Genomic DNA, 26,055 nt, shown 5'->3' with positions numbered 1-26,055 from the left:
TCTGTTTTGCACTTGCACTTTTATTTGCACTTGTTATAGTCTCCCTGAGATTTCCTGCTGCTGAGAGTATGAATGGGGTTTTTTGCTACTATTTTTTATATCATGTGATAATGTGTACTTTTTCTTGTTGGTTGCATCTTTTATAATCGTCATGATACAGTCTCTTAATATGCTTGTGGTTTTTGGTATCTTAATGTTTGCTCTGATTTTAATTATTCGTGCAATCAGAATAAACTTTGAAACCTCATTCTGCGAACAGATAACCATTTCATATTAACAAAAGTATTGGGGTCAACCAAAGAACTTCTAGCTAGGCCGACTGAGGGTTTGTTCCGCAAATACCCATGATCTTTGCCACTTGAAATGTGCATTGTCGATCATTTTAATGCTTGCTTAGACCGAGCTGAACTCAAAATATCGAAACATCAGTTGCTCATTTTTAGGGTCTGAGCAAAACGATGCTATTAGCATAAAGCTTTTAAACATGTGAAAGTGCTATTTGAAATGTGCCTCCGATAAGATGAAACAAAGCCTTACACTTTGCCAATGATAAAACGTATCTGGAGTTTCATGTTCAGTGCAACTGACAAGTCTGCATCTAAAATTCGAAGGATTCTAACACTTACATCACACCTTTGTTGCCAAAGTAAGAGTTTCAAAACCTGGGGGGCTTTTAGCAGCAAAAATAAAAGAGAATGGTCAAGCAGAACCATAAAAGTGTAATTCAAAAACCCCATTAATATTTCTTCGAAGTTTTTTTACTTGCCAACGCTTGTATCTGACACAAATACACAGACAAATGATGGATCCAGAGTCACAGGCTATCAGAGTTCCCTGCTACGCGAGATCACGGAGAAGAACATGATACTATTGGAAGACAAGTGCAAAATATCTAATAAGCTTTAAGACATTTAAATTAGTTGAATCATGAAATATTGGAGACTTTCCACCTTGCAATTGTGGCATTAGGTGCTTTATTGCAGGCATACATTTGCAACAAAACTGATGGTTATAAACTGAAAGGAGTTGGTTCTCTAAAAGTAGAACATTGAGAATATGAAATCATAAAAATTGTGTAATATTTCCTCAAACGAGCACGAGATCTTAGTAGGAAAAAAAGAAAAATGTCCTGCTGATTTAAATTCAACTCTGCAAGGGCTTTTTCTACAAAGGAGAGAAGCATTAAAAGGACAGCCTTGTCCATCTTTAAGACTTAATAATTCTTTGAAGAAAAAGACTTATTGGAAGTTAAGCAATTCTTTTGACAAGTATGGCTGATGTTCTTGGAAACATTGGAACTAGGTAAAACTGCAAGCTCAGTGAATTGAAAATACCATCTATTTAAGCTTCGACTTTTAGGTGGTCGTGAAATCTAATTGTGTCAGCTTTCTTTTGGAGAGGGTGTAGGATAGAATTTCTAGTTCATGGAGCAGATGTATAACTTACAATAAACATACTGTCAAAGCAGTGTTATTCTTTTGGAACAAGACGTAAAACGTATTAAGATTGTCAGTAATTTTATGAAGCTTAAATGAAATTTACAATATGTCTTCTTAACACTTATTCCACTTTATTTGTGGTCGAGGGGAAAGAATGGTGCACATGGCGGGAACAAGAGATACCGCTACACTCTTACTAAGTCTGTAGACAGGTGCTGTGCCTTCTCGTTGAGGGTGTGGTTTTGGTTGCACAAGTATTTAATGCCGAATTTACTGTATCTTACTCTGAATGAACAATCGTTGTTGTACGACTACGATTGTCGCCTTGTTGTGCTTGTCATGACTTTGGCAGGTGGTAGAAGCTCTTCCTTGATGTCTGCCCTGCCTGGGAAGTGGTGCTTTTGGTACACAGCTGCAGGGCACAGTTCACAACTGCTCAGCAAAGTCAGTGAAAATCACATGGGCTGGGGAAGGTGATGTGGGAGAGACACACACACCCACCCACACAATCCTTTCACCTACAAAGATATTCGTTCTTCAAGCACACTGCTAGAGTTAATCAGCTTCTTTGGGTCATCCTGGGCATTGATCTGGAGACTTCAATCTCAGCCTGACTTAGTATGCTAAAAACCTTAAAGAGCATGCGTTGATCTCAGGTGTTGGCACTCCAAAGGCAGGCTCACTGCACTCAGAGCAGTCTATCCTCTTTTTGAACAGGGCTTAGTAGCATAAGCCTAGTCCTCAATTCTAGGGCTATGGTCCTTACCGCTTGAAGGGAGGAATCCAAATATTCTGAAAGGGTCCTCACAGGCGTGCAGAGCTTTCGTCACGAAAAAGGTGAACACTAGATGAGCTTAATCAAAATTTGAGCAGTTGACCCAAATCGACACAGGCAATCAGATAGGCAACTGACCACAAAATTTAGGGAGCCCAATCCTAACAAAGTGCACTTTCATTTCAGGTGGGACCAGCTCCACAGAAACAATCGGCAGGGGAGTAGGTACCTTCGTTCTGTGTGCTTGCTTCTACACAACTCTGGCAAATTAGGTGGTGTTTCTGTAATCGTCTCTCCAGCAAGACAGGATATGGTGACTGAGCAGGAAGTCCATTTCTGCTGTACAGCTGGGAAGACCTGACAATGCCTTCTGGACGCTTCATTGTTCAGGTGTTATTTTCTTCATTCCATAGGTTGAAGTGCTGAGATCGATTCGGTCTAGTCCAAGAGCAACAAAACGGCTTTTCTGTTCCTTTCTCTTCCATGCGGATTCAGGGCAAACAGTTGCATTCAGTTTCACAAAAGGACTGTACAAGGAGATGGAATTCAAGGAGATGAACGACAGCAGGGAGGGTCACATTCAGGAAGACAGCTACACTTACTACTACCTAAACTTTACTTTAGGGGCTACATAAATTCAGGGCGACCCCAACCCAAGATCACCCCAATTCTTATGTACTTAAACACTCATACCCACCACACAGAATTAAGAGGCACCACTCAAGCAGCTCTCCATGCAGGAGATTCGGGTAAAAATGTCTGAGCACCGCACTACTATATCCATCTGTGAATACAGTGCCATGGCCTGGTTTTGAGGCGTAGTAGTCACTCATGTCAAAAGTAGTATCATTTTTGGGTAGACTACCATCGTCCAACAGACTAATACTCTGTTGGTGAGCAACATTAAAGTCACTATACTGCGCATGTCAACAGACTCATGATATACACAGACCTGTCCAAATGCTAACATAAGGAGCAGATTATCACTTGGATACATCAACAGGGACTTTCTAACCTTCTAAGACATAAGCCAGTATAGGTCAAGAACTGAAAGAAACACCAAACTTGATGATGCGCTAGCCATGCAGTCACAAATCGGGCTAAATCCTGCATTTTATAACAACAAAGCACAATTGATATAAAAAATAATACAAATAGCTGTTGAAAAGAAAACTTTCAGAAATAGAAGACATCAAGGGGCGATATAGACCACTTTCAGATGACTATTGGTTATACACTTAAACATTAATAAGACATGAAAATGCCAGACATTAAAATGGCGTAAACGGGTGCCTACTAAAAACCCTATAGATCGTGTGTTGCCTATCCAAAACAAATCTAAGCGGTAGACTAACAACCACTTCGTCCTTGCTAATATAAAAGCCTAAAAGTGTAGTAGAAACAGTGATCTGCCTAGAACCCATATGCAGGACAAAATGCCATGCCCTCCTTAAGACAGTGCGGTCCTTTTAAGTCCAATCTTAGAAATTAGGTTTTGTTTCCCTTTCATAGAGATCACTCCCTCAAAAGTAGACACATTGCTCTCAAGAATTGGGAAAAGCCCTGCAATCTACAAATCCTGGGCAGATCACTGCAAATGTCACAAAGCAGAAACGGTGATAGCTCAGACAGCGCCATCCTCAGGGAAAATAAGTTTGTGTATACAAACCTGCACTAAGACTTCCAGAGGGCTTAGCTGCAGTTCCATATCCAAATGAGGAGCCGCCTGTGGTGTTGCTTCCAAAGGCAGAGCTACTTCCAAATCCTAGTGGAACAGTAGTAGAAAGACATGCAACAAAAGATAAACAACTAGCATGTTAAAAAAAAAAATACAAGAAAAATAACATTGCATGACCGATCCAAAGCCACCTACATTTCTGCTCTTGTTACTATAGGTACTGTTGTGGTAGAGAAGGTTTTTTTTCTCGCATTCTTTGAGAGCAGCTATGCTGCTCCAGAATTTTCACAGACTACAGAAAGGACAATAAAGGCAGTGCCAGTGCAAGCATTGAGTGGCAAGATCCAGGCTTAATCAGAGAATCCGAGGGCGGGGATCATGCCCAGTGGATTAAGGTAGCAAAAATATGCACACAAAGAAACCAGCTGTTCGACAAACAGGAATCCACTTAACTTTCCATTTTTGAGCATGTGCAATATCAAAGCAACGTAAAATGCTTAATAAAAGTAGGTACTTCAACACGAAGGCCAAGGCAGTGAGAGGCCACCGTCTTTATGTGAGCTGTAACAGAGCTCCCTATCAGCGGAACCAGGCCAGTTGGAAGTTATTTGGGCCTACTTGCTAGCATTGCGGAGCACAGAACTCTTCAGAGTTTTGTGCGGGATGTATTATGCAACAAACATTTAAAACATGGTTAAAGTTAACATAACTTGAAGGTCAAAGCAAATGTAAGAAACAGTAAAAATGTGTATTTGCTGAATAATACGCAAGGATTACTAAATAAGCACTGGTAAAGCCAATAGATCTGTCATTTTGTTAGGGTACGTTTTTGGAAATAGTTGGGCAGTTGTATGTATGTTTGCCCCCAGAGGTCTAGGGTGAAAATCCACAGATGAAGTAAATCTTGGGCTACAACAACATGGAAGCTGGGAGTGGAGTCCCGCGCCTGAACAGAATACAATAGAAGAGTCATGCTACTCTCAAATAAAAGTGTTTTGAAAATTACATTTGCATTGTAAATGGGGAATTCAGAAGGATACATAGCAGAATGTAGCATAGTAGGGACTTTTGAAAAAGCCAAGCATTGTTGTTGCATCTTTAAGTGCATATTCAAGTATTCCTTTACTTTGTGAGCAAAGCAATCTGCAAATCCAACAACGCAGCAATACAGAACAAATGAATATGCAAGGGTGGTTTGTCGCAGGCTAAGGAATCCAAGCAGCACACACTTCCTAAGTGAAAAGCCAATACTCCGCAATCAAAACAGTCAGCAAAGTAAATAGATATAGGAATACACACACTGGCTCAATTAAAAGCTACATGTCATGCTGCATTTGAAGTGTAACAAAAGAACTACTTGATGCTCTCTGTACAAAACCTAATGGGACAATATAAACATACACAAAATACCACTGCTTTGATAAGACAGCCCACCCAAGGAATGCCAACGTTGACATTAGGGGGAGACCCAAAACTCGCTCTCGATGGACTTCTTACATTTACTTGCACATTTTTATTTAAAGATTAATTCTTTCAGACAGCTAAATCTGTCCGTAGCTAGAGCTTTAATGAGAAAACGAAATGGAGAAGAGGCCTTATTTGAGAAATGATCTTTTAGCATGTTAAATTACAGATGAATTAAATAAAAAAATTAAAATTAACAATAAATATGTCATTACAATAGGAATTTTCTGGCTGTTGACTTAGCAATTGAGTAGTTAAGGCTTAGGAACATTAAGCACCCAAAATAATCTTCAGCGAAAGCGGCCACAAGAGGGCAGCAATGCACCGTCATGGCATGCCAAGGGTACGGATAGAAACCGGGGCTGTTATGGGGCAAAGTCAATCACCTTGGAAGATGCATATATTTTCTCTGTGGCAATGTTACACGGTTTCCGATATGTCTGCTGGCCTTTACGAATAAAGATGGGGAGATCTTCAGGACTGGATCTAAAAATCGATTCTCAGTGTACTTGGGCACTGCTCCAGGTAATATCAAAGTGAACTACAATTGTTTTAAAAATCCTATAGAGGACACTTCCACGTAGGCTTTGCATGTCTATGTCCTCTGCACCATTCGTCTATAGGCAAATCCAAGCTTTGCAGTAAACTGTCAACAGTATGCTACTGGAAGCACAGCAGACCAATGACAACCAAAGAGAACTGGACCACCAAAAACGTCGACAAGGCTTTCACAGCTTCAGTAGCGGGCCCTTAGAGAGAAGTATGTGTGAATCAGGACATTGCTCTTTTTTTTCCTTCAAGGATGCTATCAAGAGGGTCCACTATACAGGGGCCAATGAAGATTTTAGTTGCCGTGATACAATCTCTAGCACTTCTAGTGCGCTACATATCCTATTCTAACGCAATACAGTTTAAGCTAAAATGTTTAAAAATTGACCAAGTAGAAGAGCTTTGATTGCCTATTTTTGGACGGAACAAATATGGAAGAGGTCACCTGGAGGGCAAAACACACCTTGCACCACTTTTCCCACTCCCTGAAAGGTCCAAGACATTTTGCATGTGCCTTGGGAGAAGTAGTAAGAACAGCCCTGAGGCAATGAAGCAGGAATTAACATGGGGTGTACAGTTAAAACCTACAGTGTGATACACTAATTATTACCTTCTCGACATGTCTCGTCACACACAAAGGATTTCGACTCGCTAGCCAAACATAGCTCTTACTTGGACAGCTATTACCAGGAGAAAGCACACATTTTCCATCCAGCAACCTACAAATTAGACTTACTCAACTTTATCCTCACAGGTTTATTTTTCAAATAGGATAATCAAATTCTGTTTCGCATGTAGCAGTATTCCAAAAACTATAGGATCAGCAACTTTTAAAGCCAATAACTATAGCAGATCCAATGATATAAAACCTTCAAAATATTAATTTAGGAGAAGTTTCACTGAGGCTGTACCTCGGCTACTAGATTGAAGTTGCCTCATGTCATCAAGTTGTGCTTCGGAGAACCACAATAGCCAATGCCAGATTTGTAGAATAAGTTACTCAAGTGCCTTATAAGTGCAGTAATGAACAGAGAGAGTTGTCGTGGGGATAGTCATTTTGCAGTGAGGTAGTTATTTGCTCCTTAGCGAGCAGTAACAGCTGCGTGGGCTGCCAGATGGCAAGTATATTCCTTGTTAACAGGCAGGCTGTGATGGACTGCCATTACAACTTAAGTAGATATACCAGACACCTAGCTATATTTATGTTGTGGTTCTCGAAACCAAAAAACCACAAATTGTTTAATAAAAAAAAAAAAGAATGCACTGGCGAAGAGAGGACAGACATTTGAGAAGGGTGCGGTTAGCAGGTCTCGAAGTCATGCTGGGCAAAAATATAAGCAAAGCTGAGGGTCTGGTGATATTTCTCATTATGGAGGGGCGATTGATAGCATTTTAATTCAGATTACGTTATTGACATTTTCTTCACAGCAAAGATCGCATTTACAAATGTACACATCTCTCTCCAACAGCCCTCAACACACCTAGCCAAGAAACAAGATTACTATAGACTCAAGCAGCAGGTAATATGAAATTACCCTTCTTGCTGGAAGTTCTTCATTAGCAAGATGGATAAACCTAGAACACCCAACAACGTATCAGTCTGAACCGTTTCTTTGATCTGCATCTTGGGCTGTCGCACACTTTCCAACCTCTGCCAAAGGACCAGTTCATTACGCGGAACCTTACTGGACTTGACAGTTTCCCAGTGTCAAATTTCCCAACAGCACATCTGACTTGCCTTGAATCGGTTTGCTCATCTACTAACAGGTGCTAAAGTGATTCCAATCACCAAAAGTTGCCACAACCTGGCATACTATACTACAGCATTTGGTGAAGCCTTCGGTTTCCACATTGTCTGCACTGAGAATTTGGACAACAGCAGTAGCAGAGCTGAAACTATATAAACCTCCAAGCCCCTGAAAGCCTCTTAGGAATCGCTTCAGTCCAGTAATTCATCTTGGCCTTTTGAGGTTTCGCCTGTACAGCGCTTGCCCTATGCTTGAGAAATCTATTGTTTTTAATATAAACTTAAAAGGGACTTACATCCCGCCTCCTCTCATTCCTGGCTTCTCATTGGTTCATTGGCTTGCCACTTACCTTTCCTCCATTTCTATTGGCTATATCAAAACTAGTTACATACCTGTAAGAATAGTTTTGCAGTATAGACTCTTCTAGATTCCTCATACTGTGCATATTCCACCATCTAGTGGTTGGAGTTGGAAAGTGCTTTTTTTTTCCCCCTCTTGGATGGTTGTGAAACTTGATGCTTGTTCCTCGTTGCGCCTAAATACTGTTAGCATACACTTTGGTGGAACTATATTTTCCTAAAGTTTTTCCTTTTACTATTGCAGCATATTTATACAACAATTTATCGTCCGGAGAGATTAAGTGATTTGCATAGAATCACAGGATGTTACGCCACACCGCCGAGACTAACTGGGATCCCCAGCTCTCAAATTAGCAGCTCTAGCCGCTGCGCCACAGCCTCTCCACTCTTGTTATCAGTCAGGGAGCTCTTTCCTTCCCCCAGACGATGACTGATGAAAACAGCTCTATTCATCACATAGGAGAAACCGATGCATTACCAATGCTTGTTATCTCTGCCAAAGCCCTCAAAGACCTAATCATCCAGCCTGTTCTATTGCTTGCTGTTAATGTAAAATGAGACTGTCGCTGGTGTCCAGCCTACATAACTGTTCCTCCACATTGGTTGGATGAGAAGGAGAAAGATGGAAGGGTAACAGCCTTGCCCATATGAAGCACAAACCACTCTGGTGAAAAATGATGGGCAGGTTCGAAAGCCCACCTGATCAGAGTAGAAAACTGTGAAAGATGGACCAACTGAGAGAGTCTAAAGGCATCAACTAAACTGTCTGCAGAGCACAAAATCACACCTGGCAACTGCGCAGCAGCTCAAAGGGGGATGCCATCAAGAAAGATAGCATAAGATTTAAAACCCACTGAGGAACAATAAACGTTGAGAGAGAAAACAAGCAAAGCAAACATTTTAGAAAACATGCACCTAACAGCAATCCAAATGGAATGCTGATCAAGAAGACACATAGCCAGACGGGGCAGTCACACATCGCCCTTAGCTTTAGCTACTGCTAGCAGAACTGTGAGATCTAAAGGGAATCAGACCAGTGACCAAATCGGTCCCAGCGACCTGCGTACATAGAATTGGTAGCAGGGTACCCCATCTGCCAATCTGTTGTTTGAAACTTTATGAGGTAGGTAAAAGACTAGAGAGGGCAATGCTCAGTTTTTATGCATGCAGCCAAGGCGTTTGTGGATGGAGGACTTGACTATCCTGCTGCAAGAGCAGGTCTTCCCTGTGCAGGAGCGAAAGAGATGGCCAACAGTTCAACCAGTTTCTCTGCGCCCAATCTGGAATAATTTGCCTGCATCTTCCACAGGATTTCTGAAATAAACAAAATAAGCAGAAACCTGTACAGCAGGCCCTAAGACCAGCTGCACCTGAAAGCATCCCACAGGGACCATTCAGAGGAAAGCGTAAGGCACAAAACTGAGGACACTTCCTGTGTTAACCCATGGCTCAATGAAAGGAAACCACAATCTGGAAATCACCTCCGCCGGTTTCGGGTGTAGCTCCCCACCTGGCCCTACAGTGAGAATGACAGAGAGCATCTGCCGTGACACCGAGGTAGAATGCAAGATTAGCTTCTACCAGAGCCCAATGCCACAGGCGAATCGCCTCCCACATAGGGCCCAGGGCTGTCTGCTGATATAATGGGCAGTACTGGAATTGTCTCACTGAATCTCAGCGCTCCCCCAGATAGAAGGGAGGGAAGCTTCATTGAAAATCAGAACACACGCAGCACTGGCATCGCATGCATCACGAGAATCTTTATTTGGAGACTTGCTCTGACGTAGAATGAAAGACATCCCTAGCGCCGGCAAATCACAGATGGGCCGCCCATCCCAGCGAGGAACTGGCTGTGATTACTCAACAAAGGGTGGAGTGGTTCATTCGCATGGATGAATAGTGTAAAATTAGCCCTTGAGCCGTGCAGCTCTGATGCAGAGTACACTGTGACCTCCGGCACTACAAATGGGTCCTCACCTCCCAATTGGCTTGTGGCACCAACACGATGCATTTGGCCGTGGGGTCAAGCAGACCAAACACCTGCAGAACCGGGATCACAGTCTGAAACCTCAGAAATATCTAAAAAATATCTGCAATATAGTAAAAATAAAATATATGATCTTAAATAAATGCACTTCCTATCTAGGCTACCCCAAGCTCTTAGGTGCACCATTAGAGCAGGTGAAAGTATTTGATTACCTGGGGCTGACACTTAATGAGGGCAAGGATTGGCACACTCACATAGATAAGAGGAGATTGAAATTAGTATAGCTGAATGGGGCTTTATTAAGAGCTCAAACTCATCCTACCGACCAATCTCACCAGTTATGCAAGTTTACAAGGTACAGACGTTGGGTGCAGTGATCTACGGCTCGGAACTCTGGGGCCACAAGAATGTGATGCAACTTCAAGCCCAAGAGAATAATTTTTTACAACAACTCGCAGGTGTCCGCACAAGCACCTGCCTAGTCCCAGTGAGACTTGATTTGGGGTTACAGTCAATTTCTGAGGAAATAGGTCTAAAGTCAATTTTATACTGGCGATTAATTTGGTCTACACCAGCTCTTTCGTCATATTTAGATGGCCTCAGAGATGTGTTGAGAATTTCAGGTGCAAGAAACATTCCCTGGTTTTGATTTGTGAAAGATTCTCTCTCAAAGATCGGGTATAGTGATTAGTGGAAAGTTTGTGATATATCCTCAGTCCCCAATAATTGCATGCTTAAAGAAAGTTACCCCCAGTACATGCTGGGCCAGTTATTCTCAGATTCCATTTAGGTCCTATGACGGAACCATTCCTTCAAGTCAAAGTATCATATTTCAGAATTTCTTGAGGGAATCGAACCTATGCTGGCCCGAATATTGTATCTGCAACTAAGGTATGGGACCCCAATATGCCGGGGACTGGGCTCTAGATCCCACAAGGATTCTGTAGGAAGCTGGGTTTCTGTTGCAGTAACCCCCCCACTTTTTGCCAGACTACTGATGCACTTGGACTCTATGTGCCCTGGGTCCCTGCCAATCAGGTTCCCAGGGCCTGTATTCTTTCCCAAAACAGTTCCTTGTACCTCCCATTGGCAACTCTCTGGCCACATGTCAATCCTTTTTAAAAGGAACCATGGGTGCCAAGGGCACTGTGGCCAGGGAAGGCCTCTAAGGACTTCAGCACTTTTTGTGCCACCCTTGGAGGCCCTGTACCTTTACACACACACTGCCATTGCAGGCTGCGTGTTTTGGTGCAGAACTGAAGAGTCGACATGGCACACATCACTGTGTGCCATGCCTACAACCCACTGTCTTGGCATAGGTCAGCCACCCCTCTAGTGGGGTGCACTATACCAGTGGTGAGGGTACAGGTGAATGAGCCCTATACTCCTACAGTGTCTAGACCAATTCTTAGACATTGTAAGTGCAGTATTGCCATTAAGAGTATATGGTGCTGGGAGTTTGTCATTAAGAACTCCACAGCACCATAATGGCTTTACTGGGAAGTTCTCAGCACATTGGAAAATGCACTCGGAGGGCATCTTAGAGATGCCCCCTGAAAAACGACCAGCCTCTGGTGGGTTCCCTGACTGGTACACACCAGCCTGCCACCACAAGACATGTTTCTGGACCCCTGGGGTGGGAGCCTTCGCTCCCTGAGTCCAGAAACAAAGCCTTACTGGGCGAAGGTGTTCACACCACCCCCAGCCCAGGAAAAGCCATCTGTGGCAGGGGAGCTTCAAAGGCCTTGCCGCCTGTGTAATGCAACCCCTAGCCTCTCCTATCAGGCGCAGGCCCCCTTCCTGTCTGCCCTCCTTTTCGGCGGGAAGACAGACTGGAAAAAGTAGCCAGTCCAGAAGGTGTGCCCACCTCTGCCAACCCCACCCCTCAGGTGGGGGAGGCAATGTGAAGCCCACTCTTCAGTGCCTGCCATCTTGCTGATGGCAGGCACTCCCCAATCAGGATTAGGGATTGTGCCTGCTCCCCCACGTGAGGTGAGCACATCAAGGGTGTAGTCACCCTAAGGTCAGTAGCCCAATGGCTACTGACCTCGAGACCCCTAAAATACCCCTAAATACAGTACTTCGGGGGCAGCCCTGAACCAATAAGCCAGATTCCTGCAACCTAAGAGGAAGAAGGACGAAAGAAGACGCCCAGCAGAGAAGACTGCAGAGAAGAGCTGACTTGGCCCCAGCCCTACCGGCCCGTCTGCATTTTCCAGAGATTCTGCACCAAAAGCCGCCTTGTCCTGCAGCCACGACCTCCAGAAACCCTGGGAGGACTGACTGCCTTCAAGAAAGACCGGCTCTCCTGTGAAAAGCAGATCTGTTCAAAAGAATCACAAAGAAAAACTCCGAGCTTGCTGAGGACACTAAAACTCAACGCCTGGAACCACCACTGCACCCAAAGCCCACGGCCCGAATCCGGGTGGCCCACCGGTCCCAGCGAGACTCGCCAGCGCTCCAGAGTCTGAGTACACCGTGGGTTGACCCCTTTCCCCCCCAGAATCCCCGGACACCGCCTGCAACCTCTGCAGGGAGACCCCCCAACCGAGTAGCCCAGTAAGATGAAATCCGACCTCAAAAGACCCCCCTGCATAGAGCCGCCCTACGCCCTGGAGAAGAGAACCCAAGGTGAAGCTACGTCCCCGAGCCCTCCAACTAACCTGCCCAGCTGTTGGTTCCTCCCAGAAGTCTTCCTGGACCGAGCCTGCAGCCAAAAACTAAAACCGGCAACTCCCTTTGAAAACAACGGGTCACCCGATCCCAAAACAGCACCCTGCATCCAGCCGCCGCTGCGGGTGTACTTTGGGTGCTAACTCGGATCCCCCTTTGCCCTGAGCCTAACTCTAGGAGCTTTGCTCCCACAACCCTGTAGCCTGCTCGTGAGCAGCCACCAACCGGAGGCCCTCTTTCCCCTGTTGGATAACACTGGGCCTCACTCTGCACCCAGCCGCCCTAGTGCCGCTGAGGGTGTTCTAAGAGTGCATCTTTGACCCTGGGGGAACACTGGTTCTAACCCCAGAATACCATCTACCACAACAAAGTACTTACCTATTAACAGATAACTTTATTTCCCTCCATAGGAATACATGGACTGTTTTTCCATGAAAAATGTGTGTGAAGTTGATTTGAACGAAAACCTGAAAAACTGCAATTGTACAAAAACTGATTTACTTACCTTTTCTCTAGGAAATATCTAGGCGTATCACACAGAGTAGAAAAAGTAACTTAAAAAGTAATCTGAAAATGTAACGTACAAAGTAATCTGTAAAGTTATAAAAAAGTAATTTCAATATTTTGACTTACCTGTATTTCAATCAACTGCATTTGAACCTGGATTCAATTGTAATACACATAAGATTTTGCAAAGCATTTATTTCACTTACCTGCACCAAGCCTGGCATGGTTCTAGAAATTAACGAAATAATATTTTTTTACACCAACAAATTGGTCGGAGTTCAGTATTTGAGTGTGTGACATCATTTGCTGATTAAGTGTGTACTACAAATGCTTAACACTACCCTCTGGTAAAGCCTTTCTGCTCGCCCACACTGCCACAAATAGAGAGTAAGGTGCTGGCTACTTTTACCTCTGCCTACCTTTGGGGTTCCACTAGACCGTGCACACTACACCTCATTTTGGTATAGTATATACAGAGCCAGCATCCTACAGATGCTCTTCGAATACTGGGGTCTGATGTGAGCCAAATAATTGTCTTTGGTGTATCCCGTTTCCTAATAATACTGTGGAGACTAAGGTCGCGGATACTACAAGACATGCTAAACCCAGCTTCCTGCATACAGGCAACTTTGATGTTTATGCTGGTGCTTTTAATAAGTTACAAAATAAAAAAGATAGTTGCTGGGTAAAGCTGTAACATAACATATACACAATATTTATGCAGTGTGTATATATATATATATATAACCTGCAAAAGGCACATCCCTGACCCGAGGGCTACCTCTCTGCCAAATTTCAAGTAATTCTGTTCAGCCGTTCGGGCTGTACCTTGGACTAAAGGTCCCTTTGGAAAATTGCATGGGGAAAACGCGGTTTGGGACCCCCCTTTTTTCTCAGCCCCCGCTTGACGAATCCCACCCGAGACTTTCAGGGTAGGAGCGGAGCAGAGCGCCCCACCTATTTTGAAAATTTCACGAGGATTCGTCAACCGGCGCCAAAGTTATTCCAAATACAATGTTGCGAATTTCCTATGGAAACACGGTCCTAACTATAACTATCTACTGGCGACCGCCAGTAGATAATATTACCTACTGGCGGTCGCCAGTAGGTAGTTATAGTTAGGACCCTGTTTCCATAGGAAATCCGCAACATTCTATTTGGAATAACTTTGGCGCCGGTCGACGAATCCTCGCGAAATTTTCAAAACTAATGGGGCGCTACGCTCCGCTCCTACCCTGAAAGTCTCGGGGGGGATTCGTCAAGCGGGGGCTGAGAAAAAAGGGGGGTCCCAAAACGTGTTTTCCCCATGCATTTTTCCATAGGGACCTTTAGTCCAAGGTACAGCCCGAACGGCTGAACAGAATTACTTGAAATTTGGCAGAGAGGTAGCCCTCGGGTCAGGGATGTGCCTTTTGCAGGTTATATATATATATATATATATATATATATATATATATACACATATACACACTGCATATATATTGTGTAAACATTCGAATCGAACGAAATCAGAAGTGTCGGCCGCCATTTCCTGTGTTTCACACAGAAAAAAAAAGGGAGATAACGTGAAAAGGGGGCAAGGAAGAGAGTTACAGACCCCCTAACATTTGAAAGGGGGTCAAAGAAGGACACAAAAGTACGAAAAAAACATTTATTAATTTTAAAAAAAAATCGCGGGTACGCGTACGGTAAGCTTACCGTACGCGTACGGTAGAAAAAAAAAATAAAAGAAATAAAATTCAGATTTAAGTGTTTAGATATTAGGGGGCTCTAAAAAGAGCCGTTGTGTTTTTGAAGTGATTTTTTAGTGGTACCTACAAGTAAGTACCGACGCAGAGTCTAAGGTTCAAGAGGAAGACTCTGTTCCCTTCATCAGTGAAGTGTACACCATCTCCTCTATAAATGTCTTGAATGTCGTAACGCAAGTTGTTGTGGTAAATGGAACCCATACCATAGTCTCAGAGGAAAGCAGAAACAGATTTGTTGACGTGCTTTCTTGCTTTGTCAATCTGCGGACAAAAATGATTGGACCAGTTCCATTTTTGCCTTTGGCATATGTTAGAATACGCAAAGGCAGTTTTAGGGAAAAGTGAAAACAGTTGTGCAAAGGTCTCCTTCATAAGCATTTCCAGACCTACCCCAGTCAAAGTGCCTAGGTCATTGCCACCACAGTGCACTATTATGAGGTCAGGGTGTTGGATTTGCATGAAGGATTTCACCAATGGCATCAATTGGTGCCACTTTAACCCTCTCTGACCAATCCATTTAATGTCTACATTTGGCAAAGCAAGGTCTCTCACCATACCTGTTTTCTCTGCATACTTTTCACTCCAGAAGACATAGCTGTGCCCTACAATCCACACTGTGAACATCTTCAGAGGAGACCTGGATGCACTCAGGAGGTGTATTTCAGTAGAATGGGAAAAAGAAATGAGACAGTTTGGAAATGGAGGCATACATATTTTTTTAAAATAAAAAGAACTCATTGGCTGTTTCATACCATTCTACACTAAAAACTAGGCTGTAGGTGTAAATTTATAGAAGCATGTTTTGTATTGGTACAGAAAAATGTGTTACCAAAGAACATTACTATGGATTTGCTGTTAGGTTAGAAAAGTCAAGCACTCTTGCTCTTTGGAAATGAAACATTTTGTGGTGAACTTCTGACCTGACTTCACACAGCAGTGTTCCATGAGCTGTTGCTATGGTAGCAGGCAGAAGTCAAGTTGGGGGAAGGGTACTAGGCAGAAGTCAAGTTGGGGGAAGGGTACTTTTGGAAAAGGGTTGGTTTTCAACCAATAGAAATGTGTGATTACATTTGGAAAAAAGGGGGAAGCACTGAGATTTGAAATTAACATGTATATGTGTGGAAAAAGAGAGGGAAACATTGCCATTATCTGGTTCTGCTGAGAGGAGAGAGGTGTACAGAACAGAGATCCTGGCTCTGATAATCTGCTGTTTGAGTGCCACATTTCTTTCACAACTAACTAATTTTAAAGGTCAGTGATGAGTTTGAGAGGGGATGTATGTGGTCAATTAAGAAATGAATAATAGAATTGGAATTCCTTTTGTTGAAGTTGTGTTTATCATTTTGTGTTTTGGGAGAAATTTAAATGTAAGGTACATGTAAAATATTATGGACTATGTTTTTACCATAAATTAAGGTGTACTGGTATAAATGAGGAATACTTTTAGGGTTTGAGGTTGCAGTCAGTAATGCAAATACATTCAGCATCACTAAGGCTGGTTGCCCTTGCTGGAGTGTAGTCACTAACCCAGGTTACACATGTTCCTGGTCTCAAAAAGCTGTTAGGACATGTGCTGTTTTCAGAATCTGAAAAGTGGATTGAAAATGTGTCACTGTAAAAGTACTTATCACTTGCCAAAAAAAGAGTAGTAAGTGTGCTTTCAAATTGGCAAAGAAATTTCGTTTTCTGCCTAATATCAAAACATGACTCTGTGTGCAAAGAGGAATTGTTGACAGAGATTTATTGCGTATTACTCTGGTAATTTTAGATTTGCATTAGTAGGAAAGGGGCAGCTATTTTTCTGCAGAAGCAGACTCTTAGCACACACCCAGCTGCTTATCCTGTAGAATCATGCATAGTATTCACAACCGAGTGGGGTTTGAGGTTGCAGTGAGTAATACAAATACATTCAGCATCACTAAGGCTGGTTGCCCTTGCTGGAGTGTAGTCATTCACCCAGGTTACACATGTTCCTGGTCTCAAAAAGCTGTTTGGACATGTGCTGTTTTCAGAATCTGAAAAGTGGATTGAAAATGTGTCAGACTGTAAAAGTACTTATCACTTGCCAAAAAAAGAGTAGTAAGTGTGCTTTCAAATTGGCAAAGAAATTTAGTTTTCGGACTAATATCAAACCATGACTCTGTGTGCACACAGGAATTGTTTTTAGATATTTAATTTGTGATGGTGTTATTGTGATTTTCACTTGTAGGAAAGGGGTACATAGTATTTTAAGATTTGAAAAGATCATAAAAAATATAGTAATATATTTAAATAAAATAAAGGAATTTTTTTTTAGTTTTTTTCAGATATTGATGAAGAGCAGTGAACAAAACTTAAGATGCCTACAAAATCCAGACTAAGGAAAAACCACAAAAAAAATCTATATTTGAAGACAACTGGAGGACCTAAGTTAGTTGGAGATGCTCATGTTGGGAAAAAGAGAAAGTCTTCTGGTAAGCAGACAAAAGATGTTTTAAACAATATCTTCAAAAAAAGGAAAAATGTACAAAATGTCTGTACTGGAAAGAATGTTTTAAATAGAAAACAACAGGAAAAAATTGAGCATTTAGTTAATGCAAATATACCTTCAGAAACAATAAAGATTAACTTAAAAAGAAAAACAGCGTTTAAAGAGATTCGTAGAAAAATGTTTCAGAGAAGAGTTATGTCCAATTTAATAAAGGATGTGAAGAAATATAAGAAAAAAGCTACATTTTATAAGAGAAAAAAAGAAATTGAAGCCATTGTAGCAAAGGCATTAGAATTAAAAAGGAAACTATTCATTTTAATTTTGAACAGGATGCGTACATTAGATAAAATGGTCAATGTACTGAAATCACAAAGCAAAAGGAAAAGACTAGTGAAAAGAACAAACTTTTGTAAAGTGTTTTTAGGAGAATGGATGCATAGTTCAAGTAGTGAACCTTTTTTTAATGAAGAGAGTTATCTTCAAAGTAATAGTTTGCTGCATGCAGTTGACACCAGAGGTCGTGCTTATGAAGTGAAAAATGGTTGTATAACGGAGAAGGAGAAAATGGTTCCAAGAGATGAGGAACAAGTGATGGCCGATGAGGCTATGGGCAGACGTCCTAAAGCCCCAGTGTATACTTGGAATTGTAGTAGTATTTGCACTGTGCGTCAGGAATCTATTGATAAATTTCGTGAGTTTCTAAGAGAATATAGTAAAAAAAGTGTTAAACAGAAGATTAAGGTGCTTCAAAGTCTAGATCCATGCATAGTTAGAGAGAATACTGGTTTGCAGGGACATTCTCTGGCTTGTCTATCTAGAAAAGTGAGTAAAAGTGTTTATCATTTTAGGATGCTGGCTGTTCATCCTACTGAAATGAGAAAGTTTGTGAGACGATTGTATTTTGCTAAAAGTCCAGCAATAAAGTTAGATGAATTGAATAGGGCGCTGTTCCGTGGATCGGTATCAGATGTAGAGAAGGTTACTGATGAAATTCAGTTTTGTTACTTTGGTCCAGAACAAGAAAGTGCAGAAAAGGACACAGTAAATGAGGAAGAAGTGGAAGAGAATGTAGAACCCTCTGTAAGTAAGGAATTTATTGATCACATAACAAAATTTGCAATAATCTCTAATGAAAGACCAAATATTACTTGTATTTGTTGCCGCAGAACTCATTATAAAAAACAAACCAGGAATGTTGATCTCTACAGAAAAAGTGAAAATGAAGATAATTATAAGTGGAAGGATTTTGCCACATATATATTTCTTGAAAATTGTTTTGATTTGGGTGAAGATCAGCGTATTTGTAAATACTGTTATAATAAGTTAGAAGAAAATAGAATGCCGACCAGAGCTGTACATAATAATTTAGAATTGGATGCTATTCCTGCCGAACTTTCTGAATTAAATACATGTGAGTCTATACTCATTCAATGTGTTCATCCGTTCCAGACCATAGTACGTATGGAGCCCAAAACTGGTAAATTACCTCCTTCAGATTTACTGAGAGGTTTAAAAGGTAGAGTGGTGTATTTGCCCTTGGATTTGAAAAAAAATATGGAAACTATTGATGCAGATACTTTGGAAACTGAACCATTAGTTATTCTGGTTAATGGTGTACCTACAAAGAATAAGAAGATTTGGCAGGAGCTGGTAGATGTACGGAAAGTACAAAGAGCAAATTTGTATTTGAAAAGGAATAACAAATGGTATGAATCAATTTATATAGAAGAAGAAGAAGAAGATTTACAAGAAGACACAGAAACACCAACTGGACAAATTGAAAAAGTGGACAAGTCAAAGGAAGAAGAAATTTATGAACATTTTAGCATACATCCTCTTCATTCAAAAGAAGTTATGGGAGACACTATTGATCTGTTTCAGATGAAGAAAGCAAAAGGAACTCCCGTGAGTGTATGGGAGGAGAGCTTGAAAGCTCGATGTTTTCCCCAGCTGTTTCCTACAGGAAAAGGAGGACGATACGATGAACGTCCAGAACAGATTCCAGCTTCTGAGTATCGGACTACAAGACTATATGCAGAAGATCCAAGATTTCGACAAAGTATTCCTTATTTGTTCCATCTTTTATTTGAAAGCGACTTGTCTGCATTATCTTATGCAGTAAATCACATTTTAAAAAGTGGAGTACATTTACAAAATGTGTCTGCTAAGGATTTTATGGAGAAAGTGCAGCACCGAGATGATCATTTGAAAACACAACTGATCAATCTGATGGCTTGTCAGCGTGGGACAAATGAATATTGGTACTGACGCCATGGTGAATTAAAATGCATGTTACGGAATTTAGGAACACCAACATGGTTCCTTACCCTAAGCTGTGCTGAGTACGCTTGGGATGATTTACTGGATTTTCTACGAGAGGCAAATTCAAACATTAAAAACATCGAATACAAGACAGCAGGAGAACTGTGCTCATTGGATCCGGTTAATGTTTGCAGATATTTCAATCATAGATTTGAGGCCATGATGTGCTTCATCTGCAATAAAAAAAATCCACCTCTTGGAGAAGTTGTGGATTTCTTTTGGAGAAAAGAGTACCAGGCAAGAGGTGCTCCTCATATTCATATGCTGTTGTGGATCAAGGATGCCCCAAAGTTTGGAACAGATACTGATGAAGCAGTGTTATCTTTCATTGAAGAATATGCAACATGTGCTATACCAAAAAGCACAGAAGAGAAAAAGTTAAAGGAGCAAGTTTTACGTTTCCAAAGTCATCGGTGTGGAAAATACTGTTGACGGAAATACAAGAGCAAAGATAAATTCTACACTAAATGTCGATTTGGATTTCCTAGACCTGTTCTTTCAAAAGGAAGAGTAAACAGTTTTATGTCAGCTGTGAGACATACTATTACAAGAAAATCACCTAAGAATACCTACAACCTAAAAAGAAAAGAAGAATCAAAAAATATAAATGACTACAACCCAGTCATTTTATCCATGTGGAATGCTAACATGGATATACAGTATGTAGCTGACAATTCCATTGCTGTTGCTCGATATGTAACGTCTTACATTACTAAATCAGAAAAAACTGAATTGAAAGAAATGTGGGAAGAGATTTCTCACGAGAAGACTATCAGTAAGAAGCTATACAGTTTCAGTTTAAAGATGTTATCGCATCGAGAAATTGGATCCTACGAATGTTCAGATAGGTTATCTTCTGCAAGTCTCTACTCGAAATCAAGAAGAATAATTTGGGCAAGTTTAGGCCTTGCAGCAATGAGAAATCGGGTACTGAAATCTGTTGGAGAAATTGAATATTTGGCCAAGAATGACCCAGAAAGTACAGATATTTTGAAATCAAACATGTTGGACACATATTACCCAAAGAGAAGTGTTCATCTAGAGAACATGTGTCTCTATGAAGTGCTGCAGAACTACATTTATTCACGGAAAGCCGCAGAAGACATCAACAAAGGAAAATATAAAGTCATTGGTGAGGAAGGATGTTTGGTGAAGCAAACAAAAGGAAGTTTGATTAATCACAGGAAGCTCAGTTGCGAAACTACTGACAAAAAGGAATTTTACTACTTGGCTCTTTTACAGCTGTTTAAACCATGGCGTTCAGAGGACGAACTACTGGGAGAACTTCAAAGCTATGAAGATTCCTTTAATGCTTGCAAAGACAGCATAGAATGCAGTACTTTCACAAATTATGTGCAAATGTTAAATGAAGAAATTGAACAGGAAACTACAATTGCAGCTGAAGTAGCTAGAGACAGTTCTCAAGACAGCCAAAGTTCTGGAACACTCAGTCAAGATCCCCTAGGACAACCAATCGTTGAAAATGAAGCTGCAATAGCAATGACTGAAGTGGAAACGGCTATGAATCAAGCTCAAGAAGAATTTATAGACTTACCAAATTTGGAAAGACAACTGAATGAAGAGCAGCAACAAATTTATGAAGAGATCAGAAACAAAATTGATCACGGATTACTACATGAAAAAAAAGAGTGCTCATGCACATCATTTCAACCAATCGGGATGTATGTAAGCGGACAAGCTGGAACTGGAAAAAGTTTCTTAATAAAAGTCATCAGAAGCTACCTACAGCAAAAAACGGATTCAACTTTGTCTTGTGTGGTTACTGCTCCAACTGGGTTAGCAGCATATAACATAAAAGGAATCACCTTACATCGTTTGCTAATGTTACCAGTGGAGCATGAGAACAAAATACAATACCACAAGCTAACTGGAGAAGCATGCTTGGAAGTTTCAAGAGTATTGAAGAAGATGCAAGTTCTCATTATTGATGAGGTGAGCATGGTATCAAACTTAATGCTTGCCTTTGTGCATTTAAGAATGCAGCAAATTCTAAGGACGTGTTATTTGGTGGAAAACATGTCATAGTTTTTGGGGATCTTCTACAGCTTACTCCAGTTAAAGGACAACCAGTGTTTAATACTGTGACACATGAAGACACAAAGAAGTCATTGGGAAGCATTGGTAATGCAAATATTTGGTCCTTCTTTGAGTACAAGGAACTTACTACTAATATGAGGCAAGCAAACGATGAAAAATATGGAAGTATTCTGAAAGATATCAGAATTGGACTACTCACTGAAGCTGGCACAAAAGCATTACAGAGTCGGTTGCTACATAATTTATTCCCAAAGGAAGAAATAGTTGCAGAGAAAATATACAAGAACATTGCAGAAAAGAAAAGTGTCATCTGCTTAATGCCAACTCTACGTGAATGCTCAATATTCAATGAGGAACTTTTGAAATTGGAAAAGGAAGAGATTAGGAAATTGGAAGCAGTGGACAAAATTCAGCATGAAAGAATTACTATTACATTAACAGGCAAACTGAAAAATAAATTGGATTCACTAGAGAAGAACATTTCCAAAACTGCTGGATTAGAAAAAAATCTATATGTTTGCATGAACTGTAGAGTATTTTTAAGGAGAAATTTGGATGTTGAAAAAGGTTTAGTGAATGGAGCTATGGGAAGAGTTGTGGGTTTTATTAATTTCCAGAAAAAAGATGGAATTGAATGTTTAAAAATAAAATTTGATCAGATAGAAGAAGTTATAGACATTTGTCGTTGTACAGTTCGTTTCATGCTTGTGAAAGACTTATATGTACGTAGGAAACAGTTTCCGTTTTCTCTACCATATGCTGTTATGCTGTAACTATTCACAAGTCTCAAGGATTGACTGTAGATTGTGCTTTTGTAAACATTGGTTCAACTGTGTTCAAAGAAGGTATGGCTTATGTTGCTTTGTCACGAGTGAAAACATTATCTGGTTTATTTATGATAGACTTTGATGACTCAAAAGTTAGTGCTGATGTAAATTGTGTAAAGGAGTATAATAGATTAAGAAGAACCTATGCTCATCATTTAGGTCAGTATCCTGTGTTGGAAAAACGTGCTGTTTCTCGAAAAAGGAGAATTGAGAATATCTATAATGAGGATGTAGAGAGGAGAAAAAATAAGAGGAGTGATGTAATTGCAAGCAAAAAGAAAAAGGAAAATGTTGAAGAGGTTGTAGGTTGTCATTTTGAAAATAGCTCTGGTGTCAACTGCTACGCTAATGTAGTGCTGAATGTTGTATTTTATCTGGAAAGTTTGCAAGAGCAGATAATAGTAAATCAGAGAAAAAGATTCTGTTCTGAGTTGAGTCTCCTTTTTAAAAAGCTGAGTAATGATAAAACAAAAATAGAAAGTGCTACTGAAATTAGAAAACTTTTAGATGTATGTTCAGGACGAACACAGTTTTCTCAAAATGTACAGCAAGACGCACAGGAATTCTTGATGTATTTTCTTCAGGTACTGGTAGAAGAAGGGGTACACATTGAAAATATGTTTGGTCTCTCTTATAAATGGGAACATAGTTGTGAAAACTGTTTCAATACATGTGGCTCTAATGTTGATTCTGAAAGGTTTATTTATTTAACATTGCCAGAGAGTAAAACAGTCACTTTTGCTAAATTAGTTAAAGATGCTAATCATAGCATGGAATGCAGTGAGTGTAAATCCGACATGTTTTCAACGTTAATTTTAAAGGAATACGGACAGTATGTAATTTTAATGATGCAACGATGTAGAGCTGATGGTTCAAAATTGGATACTTTAATAAAGAAGTTTATAGGACAGCAATTATCAATTTCAGGAAAAACTTTTGTAACAGTTGCAATAATTTTCCATGAAGGACCTACTGTAACTTCAGGACATTACACAGTTTATCTTAAATGTGAAAAAGGCTGGACACTGTGTAATGATTCCCAATTGATTTTCAAGCAACGTTTGCCTTTTGATTTAGCAAATTCCTATCTAATCTTCCTGAAACCTAAATTTTAGAGAGAATTGGCAAGATCTGTACAAAACAATTTTACCATTTTATTGGATTACCATTGGAATTTTCAAATAAAAAGATTTTTCAAATTACCATTTGGCCTAAAGGAAAGGTAACCAATTGTATTGTGGACTTATTTAATTCCTAATTAATCTTTCGGAAACCAAAAATTTTGGAGAAAATCGGTAACATCTGTACAATTTAAATTTTGGAATTTTATTGGATTACCATTGGAAATTTAATCAAAAAAGAATTTTAAAATTACCATTTGGCCTAAAGGAAAGGTAACCAGATGTATTGTGGAGTTATTTGAGATGTATTATTTTTGTGATTATGCTTCTGTAACAAAATTGTCAGACGGTATTTTAAAGAAAAAGTTTTTGTTATTAGATGATATTTTTTTTGAATATTTTGCATTTCTATAATGTTATGTTTAAGTGAAAAGAGATTCTGGGCTTTTTTAAAACAATCTTAAAGATTGTTATTTTTTTTTTGCCCGCTATTAAGTGATGAATGCAATTGCTTTCACGATTTATAGTGAGATGCAATATATTCTGAAAACAGCAAAAAAATGGCAAACAATTGTTTTTGGTAAATATGTAAATACGTGTACTGTATTATATAATGTTTTATTAAATATTAATACTTTTTTCTTAAATTGAGAAAGAAAATTTTCGAAAAAAAAAACATTTTTACAAGCAATTTCAATTAAATATAAATTGATAATAAAATTGTTGGGTTGGTCAGGTAAGTCAGAAATTAGATGGTCCCTTTCTTCCACTTCTCCTCAAACAGATTTTCAGTATTTCGTTATTAATCCCTCAAAGACCTTGTAATGTGGTAATTGTTTTTTAGTGTTTTAAAAAAAAAAAAAAAAAAAATACGCTTACGGTAAAAAAAAAAAAAAAAAAGTTTTTAAGAAAAAATTTAAAAAAGTTGAGAGGTAAGGTTGGCTCTTAAAAGAGCCGTTGTGTTCATGCAGGGACAGAGGAAAGGAAAAATGGGAATATTAGCTGGTAGGACAAATGTGCTGGTCTATTTTGTTGTTAATTAGGGGAACGCTGGTCTGCCTATGAACAATTAGACCATGGCAATTTGAGCACCGCATTGTAACCCTCGCAAATCGATGGTTAGTTTCCACAGGATCAGAAAAAGGTGAATCTGCCCCCACAGATGAAGGGCTCAGCTGAGCTGCCGATGATGGACTCGGCTGAGCTGCTGTGGATGTGCTTGGTCGACTTACTGAAGGGTTTCCTCCAGTATGTCGAGCATGTGTCCTAGGGTGTACATCCTCAAGGTGTCGTAACATAGTGTGATTCCCGAAGGAATACTTCTTGTTAGGATTACCTCTAGAAAGTACACGCTGGCACAGCTTGCAAGTCACTAAAGCAGCATTCACTTTTTTCTCACCCTCAGGAAAAGTAAAATACTCCCATATAAAAGAGCTCTTCTGTTTCCTCCTTCTCTGCCTGATGGTGGTGCTGCTAGCCTCACTCTCAGAAGTGGAGTGCTGGTCTGCCATCGTATCCCAAAGACAACTCAGCTCCTTCTCCTAAGGGATCACAAGCAGAAATGAGGGGAATGGGTGTGGTGTAGGAGAGTTCTAGAACTGAAACTACTTTAAAGCAATCAAAAGTTTTGTTTCTTGATCACATGACCCACCGTGCGCGTACGTTACGCTTACGGAGCTCTTACAGAGCGCTTACGGTAAAAGTACGCATGCGCGTATAAAAGACACGCGCACGTGCGCATGCGCATAACAAGCACACCGCAACACTTCCGCGTAACGTGCGCGTGTAGCGTATGCGCTTACGCGCCGCGTACGCAGTACGCACGGCTACGTAAATTGCGTAACCATACGCAAAAAGAGTAGAAATATTACGTACATTACGCAAACCGTACGCTTACCGTAAGCTTACCGTACGCGCACGAAAAAAAAAAAAAAAAAAAAAAAAAGAATCACAATGTTATAGTAATATATCTTTCCTGTTTGGTAAAAAAAAACATGAGAAAAAATAATATATTGCAGAATTTTTAAAAATTAAGCATAGTGTTTTTAGAGAATATAAAGTAAAAAAAAAAAATGTAAAAGACCTTGCAAATAAAAAAAAAAAAATCACACGTTTAAAATAAGAATTTGCATTAAAAAAAACATACAAAATCACTGAAAAAAACATGGGTTTCACACACGTTATAGGTAAGAATTAGCATTTAAAAAACCATACAAATTCACTGAAAAAACCATGGGTTTCACACACGTTATAGTTAGGAATTAGCATTTAAAAAACCTTGCAAATTCAGTGAAAAAACCATGGGTTTCGCACACGTTATAGTTAGGAAT

The 26,055-nt window shown here is 40.2% G+C and overlaps 1 protein-coding gene across 2 annotated transcripts in view; it reads right to left on the bottom strand.

Moving 5' to 3' along the window:
• The window catches only part of NUP58 (nucleoporin 58), a 353,742-nt gene that overhangs the window by 17,705 nt on the left and 309,982 nt on the right, over nucleotides 1-26,055 (bottom strand). The window contains exon 15 of one of the 2 annotated variants that reach the window (XM_085621608.1): nucleotides 3,884-3,979. The exons of the other annotated variant lie outside the window; for it this stretch is intronic. Coding sequence (XP_085477734.1) covers nucleotides 3,884-3,979 — 96 coding nt within the window. The remainder of the gene's footprint in view (nucleotides 1-3,883; nucleotides 3,980-26,055) is intronic. 2 annotated transcript variants of the gene reach the window in all.

This window comes from Triturus cristatus, chromosome 8 (assembly GCF_964204655.1).
Source record: "Triturus cristatus chromosome 8, aTriCri1.1, whole genome shotgun sequence".
Taxonomy (NCBI): domain Eukaryota; kingdom Metazoa; phylum Chordata; class Amphibia; order Caudata; family Salamandridae; genus Triturus; species Triturus cristatus.
The sequence above is the reverse complement of the archived record's forward strand: the minus strand, read 5'-3'. Positions and strand labels throughout refer to the sequence as shown.